The sequence below is a fragment of the Wyeomyia smithii genome, chromosome 2 (assembly GCF_029784165.1).
Source record: "Wyeomyia smithii strain HCP4-BCI-WySm-NY-G18 chromosome 2, ASM2978416v1, whole genome shotgun sequence".
Classification (NCBI taxonomy): domain Eukaryota; kingdom Metazoa; phylum Arthropoda; class Insecta; order Diptera; family Culicidae; genus Wyeomyia; species Wyeomyia smithii.
The window spans coordinates 203,120,000-203,137,706 of record NC_073695.1 but is presented as its reverse complement, the minus strand read 5'-3'; the positions used below and the strand labels follow the sequence as shown (position 1 = coordinate 203,137,706).

The window sequence follows — 17,707 nt, the reverse complement described above, 5'->3', positions numbered from 1 at the left end:
GTATAACAAAGGATTCTGCACCACTAGGTGGATTAATTTAGGTTTTTTTGAGAAAGAATATAACATTAAAATCAATGTTATTGTTTGTGGCAAAATATCTCAAATTGGAACATTGTTCAATTAGTTGGTCATATTCCCTTTCTAAGAGCTTCTTAATTTTATTCCATTTAGCATGGATACTAAACGCTTACTCTTGTTTAAAACACTGTTCACCCAATAACAAACTATTTCCTAGTTAGTACTAATAATTATTTCCGAGGGGTCTTCATGCTGCTGGACGTCAGTTTTGGAAGACCCCCGTACACAATTTTGGTCGTGTTGCATACACCGGTATTCAGCAAAGCAAAGGAAAAACATCGATACGGACGCTGCTGATCAACGATTTTCAACATGAATTGACATTAAAACGACCGTTGCAAAAACTCGAATTACTCGGTAAGTCGCAACTAGTAGCAGCTGATTTTTGGTTTAGTAGAAGTCAATACTTGGTTGTTTTGAGCGTAGGGTTTTGCGTTCAATCCTTGGCGGCAAACCAGAAAATGGTGTTTGGCGCAGACGCATGAACCATGAAGTGTACCAGGTGTACACATCGGCGGATATAGTTGAGCGGATAAAACACGGAAAGGTTGCAGTGGTTTGGGTATGTAGCTAGAATGCTGGAAGAACGACCAGCGAAGACTATATTTAGCAGAAATTCCGATGGATGCCGTCGACTTCGAGGTAGGCCTCGCACCCGCTGGATGTTTGCTGTCGACGAGGATGCCCGCGAAATGGGTGTTAGGGGAGATTGGAGGATAGCAGCCCAAGACCGAGTAACATGGAGACGTATTCTGGGTTCGGCATTGGATCGATAATCGGTCTGTCTAATTTTTTTGCCTTTCTCCTAGAAAGGTATAGCAATCACTGGAAAACCAAAGGTATAGAAGTGCTCCAAAGGGTCGAATCTCGTATATCAATCGACTTAGTTTGACAAGCTGAACATTTTCTGTATGTGTGTGTGTGCGTATGTGTGTGTGTATGTGTGTGTGTGTAACGCTCTCCCAATCTCACTCGATTTTCTCAGAGATGGCTAAACCGATTTTCATGAAATGAATTGCAAATGAGAGGTCTAGTTGCCCCATAAGACCCTATTGAATTTCATTGCAATCGGATTTTTAGTCTATAGGTAATGTTTAAAAATGTGAAAATCACGAAACATCATTATCTCAGAAGCTACTCAACCGATTTTAACAAAATTGGTTTAAAATAAACGAGCTACTTAAAAAACCCTTAACTTTTGAGTTTCATGAAGATTAAACGTGTGGTTCAGAAGTTATTTAAAGAAACGTGTTCTGGAAAGTGTTTAATCTCACTCATGTTTCTCAGAGATGGCTGAACCGATTTCCACAAAATCAGTGTCATATGAAAGGTCTAGTTAACCCATAAGACCCTATTGATTTTTTTTTGCAATCGGACTATTACTTTGCCTGTTATGTTTAAAAATGTGAAATCTAGCTATGAAAAGAAACATATTCCGAAGAATACATAAACTCACTCACTTTTCTCAGAGATGGCTGAACCGATTTTCACGAAATTAGTGTCAAATGAAAGGTCTAGCTGACTCATAACACCCTATTGAATTTTACTGTAATCGGACTGTAACTTCGTCTGTAAAGTACCAAAATGTGAAAATCACGAAACTTCATTATCTCAGAAAGTACACAACCGATTTGATCAATATAATTATCAGATAAGCGGGCTAGTTAAGGGTTAACTGATGAATTATAATTGAACACGTGGTTTCAAAGTTTGGCTGCCCTATACGTTCTCATTTCATTTGATTATAATTGAACTTAAGCCACCGTTATGTATTAAATTGTTAATAAAACAACGAAGGTCTTTTATCTTAAAGATTACACTACTTATTTGAACATAACTAGTGTCATACGAACGAGTCAACTTACAAATAACAAACTTCATAACAATTTGATATGTGGTTCGAAAGTTATGGAAAGAAAAGAAATTCGAAGGCTATCTAAAACTATACCTGCTTTGATCAATATATGTGGCCTCAATATAATTTAAATGTGGTATCGTACCATTTGAATGTTCCCGGTATCGCTCGTGATTGAATTGTTCGAAATCAAGAGACATTTCTTTTATTCCGCTATTTTTTTGAGCATTTTCATTACGTCAAATTTCATATTTTATACTTCAATTACAACATCATTATTTTGGAACCCAAAAAGTTAATACACATTTATTGGATTGAAGCGTTCATGTAAATCTATTTTTACAAATAATAAGTTTGAATGAGAAAGGCTGGGTCTGACCGCTAGGTGGATTAATTTAGGTTTTATTGAAGATGTTATATCAATAACAAAATACGTAAAATCAGCGATTTAAATTTTTTTTGGAAAATTTATCTGTACAAACATATGAAAAAAGCTGCAGTTGTTTTTTTTTTTTCATAAACCGATATATCTGAATAATGACAAAAGATAGATGAAAGTTGTCAAGGGATGAATTTGAGAAAACTGTCTGAGCTTTTATAAAAAATATTTAAAAAATTCAATTTGAGATCCTGTACTGAAAAAAAAAAATTTCAAAAACAAAAAGTGACTATAAAAAATCGATCATCACTATTTTTTTAAAACATGTTTTTAGATAAATAATTCAGTTGCCTAAAACTTTTCTGAACAAACCTAAAAAAATAAAAAAACCAAAAAAAATCGATGAATAGTTGCAAATAAATTACAATTAAGTTTTTTATCGTTCATTTTTTTGTTTGAACTGGTAAAATGAATTACTTGCTTTTTTGTAGTGCTGTACCATAAGCAAAATATTAGATGTTCTCACAACACTAAACTTTGCCGAAGACAGCATGCTGATATCTTTCACATATTGCCTTCTCATAGATGCCTTCTCATAATGTCTTCTCATAGAAAACTTTATGTTGCTTGCAATATGTAAGAGATAGAAACATGATGTTTTCTGTAAAGTTTCTTGTTTTGAGATCACCTAATACTTTGCCTAAGACACCAAGCGTCTATCTTTATCTAATGAAAAAGTAAATATCCTATCTCACTTTTAGGAGGATTGATCACCCAGCTTTCTACATCAAAAGATGCGTTTCCAAATATTTTGAAACTTCTCCGAACATATTATACGGTTATAATAAACATTTGTATCACTATTCAATTTTTCGCACGATAACAGCAAAATGTAACATTGTGCATCGGTTGAATTTTTAATGTAAACAACATCCAGAATGATACACAGAATTATGAAAAATATCTTAAATATTGAAGCGTAATAGAAAATCAGTTCACCCTGACATTTTTTTAATGAAATGTTTTATGATGATGAAATCGGGTGAAAAATGAGATAAAATCGGCGGCAAATAAAATCGAGTACAGATATAATCGGGTGATTACTGTATCACATTGCCTTTTAGTTAATACTCTATTTTATGAGGATCATATGAGTTAGCTAATTATTTCCCAAGTATTTGCATGTCCTACTGGAAAATATTTGTGAAAATTTTTCCTTCCATTTTACAAGCCTTATAAACCCTCACTTTCACAATATTATAGCATATTTTCTTAATTATTTTTCAAAGTAAATTATCATGATTTCCAGTCGATAACATGTCTACTGCAAGTAAAAAATAAAATGAAGCATAGAAACTGAATTTTGTTTTTTTGAGTTATGTCGCGACTTTTCTGGGTTCTGCCCCACAGTGCGACGGGAGAATATCATGTCGAGTGAGCAGCAGCAGTGAGGTGGTGCGGTGAGAGGTAAAGTGTGGTAGAAGACACTACTTCGGCTGTGGTTAAGTTAAGCGAGAGTACGAGAGATACACTGTCACTTACTTTCTTTTTTGAACAAAAGAATCATGATCATTAGTCAAATGAGTACGAATAGATGAGAACTATTCGCTTTGTGTACTTCGGACGAATAATTTTATATACCGAGTTGCGCACATCGAGAATCACGCACGTGTTATGGTGTACACTCACAGCAAGAAATATATATATACATTGAACGTGTAGGATGATTGTAGGATCTATTTATTGTATGTATATAACGAAGTTTATTATAAAATACTCGATTTCAATGAATTTTTTTTGTAAAAATTACCATTGCCGCCAAACAAGCCCGTGACCAAAACGCACCACCACAAAGGTCAGTATGCTCCAAAGCAGAAGGCTAATATGCCACTAGCAGAAATCAGCACGCGAAGTGAGAATAGTTTGAAGTCCCAAAAGTAAAATCAAAAATAATGGAACATGCTCTAAGTTGTCAAGCGATCTCCTGCAAGCTCTTCATAGTGCATTCTGCCCCAATTTTAATTTTGATTGATTTTAGGTAAAAGTTGACGAAAGTTAGTGAAATAGTTTGAAATACTCATAGTATTATAAACTCCAAAAATGTAAAAGTTAGGGGAACCAATTTTTTTTTTTTGTATTATCGACTAGTCAGTTGATCATAAAAGCTTAAATAAAAATCATGAATAATTACATGTTGGACAGAGCCACTGCCAAGTGCACATTTTTTGGATATTTTAGTCATTATGGCACACTTTTTCGTATGAAAACTGTAGAGAAGCTGGGTTTTTATGAGAAAAGCGAAGAATTTCGGCATAAAAAGCCACATGTGTACGTATTTTGGGGAATTGATAGCATGGGCCATCTTACCCAACTGGTGCGTCTTATACGGTTCTCCCCTAGTGAGAGGGAAGGCGAAGAGAGTGTAACAAAGCCGATACATTTATGCGCATTTTAAAAATCGCTCGCAGTGATTTTTCCCATCGCTGCACATGAGATAAGCTCAGAATTTTTCTATCAGTTGTCTTCAATCGTGTAGTGTGCATTCAAAGCAATAGTTTTGTCATATAAGCAGGTTATTGTTTATTCGATTAAATTCATGATAGCGACCAGTTTGAGGATGGCGGCCAAAATTTAGATCAAACCATACGAGAGCAACATCATTTTTTAAGATTTCTATTTTTGAAAAGTTCCACAGCAATTTTTAGAGATTTTCAAGAAGACTTCAAGCGTCGTTTTTCAAAAATGCCTAGTTGTAAAACGTTTCAAATGTTGCGATTCAAAGATGTTGTAGTAAACTGTAGTGTTGCTTTTCTTTGGGTTAGCTCTAATGCGGGTATTCATCATTTATATGTATAGTACTGTGCTTTTTCGATTTTATCAATAGTCGTTTTCATCACTTCTCGCCAAATTCACGCTGAATTTTTTCAAGCTTTTTTTTCGTTTTTATCACGCTTTTCCAAAAAATTAGTAATATACTAATATACTTCAAGTTTTATATACTTACAGGTGTAGATATATGTATATGAAACATCATTTTCACTTGTGCCTTGTGTCGTTGCATGTGTATAGGTAGTTTCATAAACTCAATTTATTTGATCAATTTTCTATGGCAACCAAGTGTCATATCTGTTCCAATTTATTTGTGTCATTATTTTGAGAGAAATGAAGCGTGAAATACGTATTTCATTGACTTTGGAGCAAAATTTACGTATTATTCGAGTAGTTGAAAAAGAAGATCTGTTGACAGCTCAAAGTATGTACCTTTGAAAATTATAAAATCTCGCCGTTCCACAATTTCACATAAACAAGTATTAGACTCTCCTAGCTATGCTAAAGAATGGGCAGTACAAATCATATTGGTGTTGCTCGTATAAATACTGTGAGACAGTTCGCGAAAATGCTATGGAGAAAAATACTTTGAACTAATTTTTTTTTTATTTATTCATTTGTATCTTGAACTTATATGTGACATTCAACTATGGAAGTGCATCATTTTTTCGGACTAGTTTCTATTTTTAACAACGGCTTTTACTCGTTAACATTCAAGTTCATTAAGGCAGACAATGTGTGCACCAAGGAAAGCGAAAAATGAGCGAACTGGAAATATGATACAGATTTGGAATAATATACCGCATCCCGACGGGATTTGAACTCGCAATGTCTCTGTCTCCGGCATGGTGTTTTGACCAATAAAACTGCGGGGGACGGTGGTACTGTTCCACAATCTATATGCGTATCACATTTTACTGCCGACTTATTCTACTGCTCATCCCTAACAACACACAATGCTGTGCAAATGTTATTTATACGACTGAAAGGAATGTCTCATCACACACAGAAGAGTCAGCTGACGACAGCGATCAGACCTGTGTGATCGGGACCAAAGTCAGTCTGAGTCGTGCTTGCAAGTGCTACACAACAACGGAAGGTGTAGGGCTAAATTTTTTCTATTTCTGTTTTGAACAACGGCTTTTACCCGTTAACACTCAAGTTCATTAAGGCAGACAAGCAGTATGTGTAGTTAGGGATGAGCAATAGAATAAGTCGACAGTGGAATGTGATACGCATATAGATTGTGGAACAGTACCACCGTACCCCGTAGTTCAATTGGTCAAAACACCATGCCGGAGACAGGGAGATTGCGGGTTTGAGTCCCGTCGGGATGCGGTATATTTTTCCAATTCTGTATTATATTTCCAGTTCGCTTATTTTCCGCTTCCCCTGCTGCACACATTGTCTGCCTTAATGTGCATCATTTTCCTTAAAATAAGATAAATTTCAATTGAATCCAAAACAAAAATTCCAATTTTTATCATTTCGCTAAATTCACGGTAATTTTTTTGACCGCGATAAAATCGAAAAAGCACTGTATATTCTAATATTTCCTATTTTCATGGATAATAAAGCTACTGATAAATTTATATTACATACTCCAAAATAAATCGAGTATTCATAATATTGTGTACTACCCACAAATATTTCCTTTAAACAGCAGGTTGTTCAGCAGTTGTACACCCAACTACTAAAATATAAAACTACTATTCAATTCAAATATTTCGAAGGTAGTTTCGTAGTACGGTACGGTAAAAGGGCCAAATAACATCTCCATTCTGGGTAATTCTGGAACCAAAAGGAATGGCGACTTAGAACTAAAAATGGTATCTTGGCATCATCCCAGCTCAAGAAATGTTTACATTGAATAGTATTTGACCAATTTAGACTATTTTCCAAAAACCGAAAAAGATCATCTTGGATTTCAAAATGACGTCTGGATTCCAATGTTGCAAATATCTACATTGTGCGATCGAATCGGAATTTACGCGTTTTTTTCACTCAGATTACAAAATTCACGCAGGTTTCCATATGCTGATTTCAGGCCTCACGCGCCCACTCTTTCCCACGTAAAAAGCAGTGTTACTCTAAACAGAAGCATTTAGAATCTTAATGACCATGAGTTTTTAAATTGGAAATAACTTTTAGATTCATTTTACATCATTTAAATGCTGTGCCATGTCCAAAAAATGTTGTGTGAACAATAAAAACCATTGCAATAGAATTTAAATCGTAGAATGTTAAATTTGAAAAAAAACACGAAAAGTTAACCTTTAAAAAAATGATCTCTCATTGTTTATCTGGAACTTTTTACCAAATAAGTTGTTATAATTTCATGTTTGATTTTTTTTAAATCAGTTCTTTTAATGAAATGTTTATATTCGGTTGAAAGCTTCTCTTTACAATATTTTTTTTTTTTTGCAGAACATCATTGGTTTCATACATCTCGTTTCTATACAATTTTTCTATATAACCAAAAATTCACTGATCTACAATGCTTTGTATTAGTTTTGGCTAAAAAATATCCTCTCAGCTGGTCTCGAGGTACAATTCACAGGGACCCTGACAGTCGGCCACAAAGTCTGTGTAATTACAACAGAAACTTTTTTTTGCCTACGCACTTACGCACTTTTTGAAAATTTACTTCAAATCAAAATAGTTGAAGCTGTACGAGCGGTCATTTGACATTCGGTGACACGAGCGATTGAATGGGATACGTAGAAGAAATGGTAGGGTCTCGGTATTTTTTCTTGAAAACCATACCCAAAGGGTTCGTACTGATTTCGGATAGAGTTTGGTTAAAAAATAATACCTGTGGTTGGGTCGGGTACAAGTATTAAAAAAATACGTTTTTTCGGGTTCGGGTATCTTGAAAAATTCAACATAAGATTTACCTAAATTTCTATTAATCACCACGTGCGTAATTACGTTATATTTTCTCTGCAATAAAATCTAACGAATAATAAATTATTCAGCTGTTTTTTTTTACATATTTTGTAGAAATTCAAAACTGAATTCACAAATCTTCCAATTCGTGCCTACACGGCGCATAGAATAAAAGGGTTGTTACCAGTCCACCAACGTTATATTACGACTACGCCTGATGTGTATGCAATTCAAGAAGCGTGTAAGCTCGGGTAACTTTGCAATCCACTACAATTACTTATAAGTGCGGTAGACAACCTGAACTTTTTTTTATTCATTATTTTATAAACTGAATTTTCTTGCGTAATTTTATATTGTCGCTTTCATTTGATATTATTATAAGATATATTCTGCACGTAACAAACAAAGTTCCAAACAGACTTGCATGCAATACGTGCTATTGAACGAAATCTCAACCGTTACGCCAATCAAGGTGCGGCCCTCATCATCTGCGCTACGTTACAGTAAGCCAACTTACCCGCTCTGTTGATTCTCCAGCGAGGAAAACTCCTCTTCCACCTCACCGATGGGTGGCAGTAACGTAGTGGTCCAGTGATAATTGAAGTACGCCTCCGAGGGACCTCCGTCGATAATCTCCGGCGGACCAAGCTTTTCGCCATCCTCGTCGCTGTAACTGTCGAAAGCTCCCATGCCGGCAAGTTCGGCATAGCAGCGCAGCTGTCGATCTTCCTCCATTTGGGCCGGTTCGTAGATTCTCTCCTCGTCCTCTTGCTCGTCATTTTCGTCATCATCGTCATCGTCGTCGTCAGAGCTTTCGATGTAATGGTGGTTCGCTTCGTTCGATTCGTTAGCGATAATTTTGATACACTTTTTCACGGACACCATTTGTTCCGACGCAGGTACGATCTGATGATGTTCGTTATTTACATTTTGAACGTTGTCGATCGTTATAATTGTCGGCTGCGGAGGGGAAGCTTTGAAAGGACTAGATACTTTCGGATGGAAATCAATTAACCGTGGGAGATTTTCGTTGCTACCGGCGCTACGAAGAGGGGACTTTTCCTCTTTCGCTGGTTCGTTACCGCCAGTGCCGGTCAGAGCGCATTCATGAATGACTTCGGTGGCTTCCTGAAGCCAACTTTGAATGGTATTAAATTCATGAGGCAGTTGTGGTGGGATTGGTGGTAATGGAGCCATTCTCGGGGTTTTCTGACGCGGCGGTGGAACCACATTAGCCACTGGAGCGGCACGCTTTTTCGGTTCTGTTGTGCCCGCTTGCCTGGGAAGTGGTCTTGGGGGAGATTTGAGGTCAACATTTTCGTAAACAGCGGACTCCGAAGTGCCACCGAATGAGGTTGTGATTGTTACGTTCTCATATGGTTGAGGTTCAGTTACGGTTTGGATGGTAACATTTTCGTAGTTTTGCGGCTGATGATCACTAGCGTGCACTACAATGTTTTCGTAGTTTTGAGCTTCATCTACCTTGGCTGTGGTGATGTTTTCGTACTCATTCATCAGAGGCTCGGCTTCAACCTCCAGCTGGACTACATTAATCGAATTCGACTGAAAGGCGAAGATGTTATTTTCCAGCTTATTCTCTAAGTTGAACTCTTTCTCCAAAAGTGTAAACGGTTTCAGAGCCTTTGCTAGCTCCAAACTACTTGGGTTAGACGAAATTGTGTAATCCTCGGACGATAGACTAGAACATATGGAGTACTTATCTATGACTGTGGAAATTGTACTGGCAGTGTCGTCAGATTCACTGATTAAATCACTGATATCATCTGAGAATAAGTTTGAGTACACCTCCGCGTCGGGTGGGTGTACGATTTCAACGATTTGCTTAACCGGTATATCATTACCGAGTGGTTGCTCCACCGATTTTCGTTTATTCAACTTCCTTGGTGGAACCGGTGGCGGAGGAGGTGGAACGCTTTTCCGTTCCGGAATATCTCCGTTTTCATCGTAGAAGTTTTGTACTTTACCCTCCCCGTTTCTCACCAGTAGCTTAATAGCCAAATTGCTTTCCTTCAAACACTTCACGCACTCGATTCGGGTCATCCGTGTCACGCTGACTTCATCGATCTCTAGGATCTCATCACCTTCCCGGAGATATCCCCAACTGGCCTGAACCCGCGAAGCGGGACTATTTTCCGCACATGATTGAATGAACAATCGCTGAATTTTCTCATTGTTCTTAGTTCCACCTTGAAACTTAAGACCAAATCCCAACCGCTCTCCAGGCAGCCGATAAACTAGTACCACCTCAGGTTCCAATTCTTCCGTTCCACCCACACCATGGCTAATCGATACCACTGTCACAAACTGTGAATCAACTGCCGGTGCTGGGGCACCTCCTGCCAACACTTCCTTGATGTCTACATTAGGAAGTGGCTGACGCTGGTCACTCTCACCCTTTCCCGCGTGTGAGCTGCTAGAAGCTGATGGCTGATCATCGACCGACACAACGGTTACATATTTCTCCATGGTTTCACTTTCGTTTAATGCGCGCGATTCCCGCGCTGTTCGGGGCCGATCGTCACGATCTAGTTGCAGTTCAGAGGTACAACACCACACCTGTTTGTCTCTTTTTCTCTCTCTCGCTGCACACTTGGAAACGGTTGCAGCGGCTTCGCTTTTGAGGCTGTAGCAAACTCACCCACTTGTGTTGTGATGATGATTGCACTAGATGCTCATAAATAATTTATTAGGTTGTAACATTTTTGGAATTCCGCATGCTAAACCGTCAATCCAGCCGGTGTCGGTGCTACCGCTTTGTTATTATGTGTCAATCTGCAGATTCTATACCGTCAAAGGCTTTCTGGAACCGGCGACGATAGTTCTGGAATGGGAAAAAGAATAATAAAAGAAATGATCAGTTGCCGTATTGTGGTTTGTGAACAGTTTTAAGTAAGATGGGACAATTTTGCACAGATGTTCCCATTGGATAAAGACGTCATTTTGCGTTGAAAGTATTTTTTTAACGACAGTTTATTTTTAATAGGGATGAAGTCGTCATTTTGCATTAAAAGTGTTTTTTTTTAATTACAGCGTTTTTTTTAATAGGCTTTGTGGGAAAATGGTATTCTTTAACTTTAACTGATTTGCATGGACCGATTGAAATGTAAAATAATTTACAGATTTACGGAGGTAAGAACACAATCTTGGGTCACTTGAGCAATCCAGATGGTGGTAGACCATTGAGTTTGTAAAATCGTCTAAACCCATCACTTCTATCATTGCACATTTTTTGTGACATTTGCAAATAAAAAAATATTTTTTTTAAATGACCTTTTTTAGATAAATGCTTTTTGATTTTTCTTTTAATTTAAAAAAAAATATTTGTGAACATCAATACCTTCCTAAAATATCTTTTTTTTTTATAGCGTCTGAAAAATAAGTCGTATTCCAAAACAATAAATCAATAGCAAAATATGGCATCTTTTTCCCATACAAACATCTATGCATCTATTCAGCCAAATCAAAAATGATCGATTAAATTAGTTGCACGTTTTTTTATGGAATTACTTTTCGCAATTTTTCTTAAAAACTTTTTATTTTGACGTAGAATTGCGTTCAACAGCAAAATATGTATATAGGGATACAAATTGAAAAATTCGAAAACATCGAGAGCATCAAGAAAATTTTACACTTTCAAATATTTGTCAGTTTCCAACGTTTTTTTTTTTATTTTTACGACAATCGATTGAAAATTAACTAAGTGGTCACCAAAATGCGAAATGTACTATTGAAAAATATAGGGCCTTGATCAACGCATTTTTCGACCAATCAGAGCTGAAACAGATCTTTCTTCTCAAGCACAGCCGACGCTAAATTTGATTTTATAACCGATTTGTTGTTATTGTTTTATTCGCTAGAGTCCACAAAGATACGCCTGCAGGTTTAACTCTCAGTAGTTACGTACAAAAACTAGCATGCTTAAATTCAGTTACCATTGTATACCCGATTACTGCAGCATGAGGTCGGTTGACTTAATGGAAACTGGCTCGACCCACAACCGGCAGAGCAGCAACAGATTTTAGCACAGCAAGGCTGACAGGCGACGGACTAACCGGCGGATCGCAGCACTGCAGAGCATTGTTGAACGTTTGCGTTACGATTGCTTTCAGTCCCTGGGCCACTGCTGATAGTTGTTGATGTATTCCCAAATCTATCTACGTTAACCTTGCGGTTGTTGAACATTTAACCTTGAGACTTTTCGACTTTTTAATTTAGTGGCTGTTTGATTCTCCCCTTTAGAATTTTAAAATTTTCGGCTTGTTGATACTTTGATTTGAGACTTTTTGAGTTTTAGACTGTTTGACTTATTGACTTTCCGAATATTTTAAACTTAAGACCTGTTGAATATTAAAATGTTGACTGTTGGAGCTTTCATGTTTGTTTTCAACTTTTTTTTTTATTTTTTCAAATTCTCTCTTTTTCTGATTGTTTTCTTGTGACTATTTGACAATTGTTACTGTGTATTTCTTTTTAACTTTTTTCAGCGTAATTTTCTGTGTTTTTTATTTTCCTTAATAATTTTTGAACAACTTTACAGAAGATTGTGACTGTCTAGTGACATTTCAACAACTATTCCGGTGACTTTATTCAGACTTTTGATATTTTTTTTTCGTTTTGTTTGTGCTTTTAGCAATTTTCTACTGACTTGATGACTTCTGGATGACCTATTAGAATCATTTTATAACCTTTTAGTAAAGTTACCCGATCAGAAGAGCATAACAAAAAAATTACTAAATTCTATCAACGCGAGATACAAATAATATATTTTGATACAATTTTGCATTTTTCCCAACCCGGTGGCATCACTGACGTTTACATACAACATAAGTGAAGCCAGCATTAGCTGGATCACTGGATCAATTTTAAATGCTATTTGACAGCTGATTCATCGAAACACGAAAAAAAGCAGTGTTCATACTTGCGGTGTTCAGCGGCAGTGTGTTTATGTGTTGTTTTCGGGTGATGTATTTATTGCACATAACGTCGAGTGCTTTGCTTGATGAAACAAAAAATGAACGCGTTGCATTATTATAGAATATACACAACGTTTATTCTTGCCTATTTCGAACGGTGGTGTTTCTTGCAGGCAGCTGACATCGCGCGATAATTTAATGATTAACATCTCAACGTACGTGTAAATGAGATAAAATATCAACGCTACCTTTAAGCATTAACAAAGTTAAGCTAAGCTTTTATTTAAATGAATGAATTGATTCGAGCGCATAATTCTGTACAACATATATTATGCTTCGTTCGTCATGCTTACACTTCTGTGTGAACAAACCTTCAAAAACATAGATGAGACTAGCGCCACTGTCTTTCACGACAGCTTCAGGAAACAAGGCCGATGCCACCGGGTTGATTTTTCCATATAATTTTGATAACAAAATTGAATCTGAATGAGTTATAATAACAAAACCTGAAATGAAGTAGTTCTGAAACAAGTCTAACTAATTTTTCGTTTTTATCAAAACCTGTAGTTTCTAACAATTTTTGTGATTATATTGTTCTATATACTATCTTATTTCGTTAGAATGCTGATACATTAGTAACAAATTTTCATATGTGTTTGATACTAGCAGAATCATTTCTGTTATAATTTTTGTTATCTTAACACCCAACGGGGTCAAATTGAGCACAAAGCTTGTAAGGTTTTTCTGCTTCTGTTGCATTTTTGTTTTTTCTTTCTGATCGGGGAATCACTAAATAATTATTTTTGCTTTTGCGATTTTATAATTTTTTCCTATTTGACTATGGAAATGTATCTCTTTTTGGCTTCAAACGTTTCAATCTTTTGGACTTTTGAACTTTTTGAAGTACTTTAGACTCCTTAACTTTCTGATTTTTGATTTCTTAACTTCCTATATTTTTTCGAATGTGTATCTATTGAATTTTCAACTTTCTGACTGTTTGTCTAAAGATTATTACCCTTTTTCTTTTCTGACATTCTATCGTATTCACTTCTCATTTATTTCTTCTTACTTAATTACCTGGTGACTATTTGATTTTGAATTTTTGGCTTATATTTATAATAATATGATGTATATTATAATAATATAATAATAATAATATAATAATAAGTATTACTTATTGACATTTTACTTCTTGACATTTTTTGTTATATATTTTATCTGATGTTTCTTGAAATTTCTGAGTTTTTAACTTCTCGACATGCTTTGATTTTCAATCGGTTTCTTCGAGGTTTCAACCGTTCAACTTGAGTATTTTTTTCTTTTTGTGTTTTTCAATTTAAAAGTTCATTCGAATTTGATTTTTAGACTTTTATTTTTTAGAGCCTCTTACTTCTAGGTTTCCTAATTTTCAGACATCTACACTAGTACATTTGTAATTTATTATACTCTTTAACTCTTAGTAGTTGTTTGATTTTTGTTTCTTTTTGACTATTCAACTATAGTTATTCCGACTTTCTTACTTTTGCCTTTATGATATTTTGTTTTTTTTTTTTTTTTTTGTTGACTAATTTACATTTGTACATTCGACTTTGATACATTTTCACTTGTAGATTTTCAAAGTTTCATACTTTTTATCATTTTAACTCTTTGACTTTGCGGTTTAAATTTTCAATATTTTGATATCTTGACTTTTTATTATTTTGATTTTTCAACTTTTCTACACCTCGACTTTTTGACATGAGATTTTGAGACTGCATGACTTCTTGAATTTTGACTTGTTCTGGCTTGTTGATTATTTACTTTTGGAATGTTTTAAATTTGTGACCTCTTAACTTTTTAAATTTTGACATTTACCTTTTATAACATTTACTTTTAATTTTTCAATTTTTCTTCCTTTTTACTTTGTGACCTTGTGTGACTTGTATTGTTTTGTTTTTCTTTTGACTTTATTCGGCGTTGTCATAATTTTTTATGCTGCTGACTTACTTTTTTAAAATATTCCAAACAATTGTGACTACTTAATGACATTTTATCTTAATGGGTAACTTTTCATTTGGTTTGTAATTTTCCAACGACTTTTTGCTGAGTTAGTGACTCATGAAGACGTGTTGGAGATATTTCAAAACCTTTTCTAAAACTTTTAGGTAATTTCATCAGAGAGTTTCTTACTTAATTGCATGAAAATTTTTGAATTTTTGCTTCTATTAGACTTTGTGAGCTTTTGACTTCTTGATATTGGCCTTTTTCATTTTTCAACTTCATGCGGTTCAACGTTTTTATTTTACTTTGTTTTGATCTTTAGGCCCTTGACTTTTTCATGTCCTAATATTCTATCTTTGTACGATCTAACTTTTTTCTTTATAATGTAAACTTAATAACTTTCTAACTTTTCAGTTTTATGACTCCTTTATATTTGACCTTTGTCATTTTGACGTTTTTGTGCCCGAGTCTATTCTCTCTCTTTATCTCTCTCTAACTCTCTCCCTCCCTCTCTCTCTTTCTCTCTCTTCATCTCTTACTCTCTCTCTCTCTTTCTCTCTTTATTTCTCTCTCTTTTCTCTCTCTCTCTTTCTCTCTCTCTCTCTCTCCCCCATCTATCTACCTGTTCCTCTCTCCTTTTCCCTCTTTCTCTACCCTTTCTTATTTGATCCAAAAGTTTCCTCAATTTTTTTTAACTGTTTTTAATCTGCAATTTTCTCAACGTGCGACGTTTAAGTTTTTAACTTCTAGACTTTTCGACTTTTGGATCTATAAACCTCTAGACTTGAACTTGACATTCTTGATTGTTTTATACTTTTATAATACCCTAAGGTATTAAGCATGGAAATTTTTCTTTTGACTTTTTAACTCTACGATTTAACTTGGTTTTGATTTTTTGATTTCATTACTCTATGATTTAAAGCTTATGCGGTTCAACGTTTATATTTTATTATGTTTTGATCTTTAGGCCCTTGACTTTTCCATGTCCTAATATTCTATCTTTGTACGATCTAACTTTTTTTTTTATAATGTAAACTTAATAACTTTCTAACTTTTCAGTTTCATGACTCCTTTATATTTGACTTTTTCATTTTGACGTTTTTGTGCCCGAGTATATTCTTTCTCTCTCTCTCTCCCTCTCTATCTTTTTCTTACTCTCCCCTCTCTTTCTCTCTCTCTCCATCTCTCTCTTTTTTCTACGCTCTCTCTCTCTTTTCTATCTTACTCTCTCTCTTTTCTCTCTTCTCTCTCTCTCTCTTATTTCTCCTCTCTCTTTTCTCTCTTCTCTCTTTTTTCTTCTATCTCTTCTCTCTCTCTTCTCTTTCTCTCTCGTCATCTCTCTTCTCTCTCATACTTTCTCTCTCTCGTTCTCTCTCTCTTCCTCTCTCTCTTCTTTCTTTTCTCTCTCTCTCTCTATTCTTTCTTCTCTCTTCTCCCGCTTCTCTCTCTACTCTCTTCTCTCTTTTCTCACTTTCTCTCTCTTATCTCTCTCTCTTCTCTCTCTCTTATCTCTCTCTTTTCTCTCTCTCTCTCTTCTCTCTCTCTTCTTCTTTCTCCCTCTCTCCCTCTCTCCCTATCTACCTTTTCCTCTCTCCTTCTCCCTCTTTATCTACCCTTTCTAATTTGATCCAAAAGTTTCCTCGATTTTTTTACTGTTTATAATCTGCGATTTTCTCACCGTGCGACTTTTAAGTTCTCAACTTCTAGACTTTTCGACTTTTGGATCTACAAACCTCGCGACTTGAACTTGACATTCTTGATTGTTAAACTTTTATACTTTTATAATACCCTAAGGTATAAAGATTGGAAATTTTTCTTTTGACTTTTTAACTCCACGATTTAACTTGGTTTTAACTTTTTGATTTCATAACTCTACGATTTAAACCTTCAGACATATAAATCCTTTGACTTTTGGACTCTCATTTTTTTTGGTTTCCAATCTCATAAACTTTCAAAGCAATTTTTGGTTTAATGAATTTTCAACAACTTCTAGTATATCGACTACTTCTTTTGACATTTCCAATTTCCAACCTTTTTAAGATATTACAGCTTTTCATCATTCGGTTCCAGCATTTTCATTTTATGACTAACTATACTGATAAACACAAGTTTTGCACTCAAGTTCCAACTGAAAAAAGTGAAAGATTATAGCTTTTTACCATTCTCATGAATTTCGGGGCCCCTGGCAAAGATAATTTTCTTAGAGACTTAAATGAGTATTCTGGGAAGCTATACGCCGAAGCGACAAATTTGACTAGCTATTACTTTGCGGTTTTTCTCATACTTCTGTATTAAGGCTGATACAAATTTCGAATTCTTTTTATGTCCAAGGTTATCAAAGTTAGCAAAGGGGCAAAAAATAAATAACACCGAAACTAAAAAAAAATATCTTCGATTGAAGTTTGTGTGCAAGTTATGACGTTTGTAACTTGCACTCAAATAAATGTTGAAAAATAAAACTTTATTATTATTAGTATTTATTTCGCTTGCCTTTCGACGACACTCTCGATGTCACCTGACTTGTTTGTTGCTAAATTAAGCATTTATGCTGTAGGAAAACCAATGAAATTAACAAAACGGTTTGAGCTTTTTTTTCTTCCCCTTCCTATATTCAAGACTTTTGAAGGGGGGGGAGGGGGGGTGACATAAAATGAAAATAAAATTTGTAACGGCCTAACTAGGGGCACCAAAAATAGCGGGAATGCTATTTGAGCATTAGAGTAACTTTTTTTTGCTTTTGTCGATCAGCGTTATCTTTTAAGG

General features: G+C 35.3%; 1 protein-coding gene across 2 annotated transcripts in view; it reads right to left on the bottom strand.

Annotated features, from left to right (window-relative positions):
- The window catches only part of LOC129719830 (uncharacterized), a 615,095-nt gene that overhangs the window by 476,652 nt on the left and 120,736 nt on the right, over positions 1-17,707 (bottom strand). For both annotated transcript variants that reach the window (XM_055671238.1, XM_055671239.1), the window contains exon 4: positions 8,548-10,872. In XM_055671238.1, coding sequence (XP_055527213.1) covers positions 8,548-10,517 — 1,970 coding nt within the window. In that variant the 5' untranslated portion in view covers positions 10,518-10,872. The remainder of the gene's footprint in view (positions 1-8,547; positions 10,873-17,707) is intronic.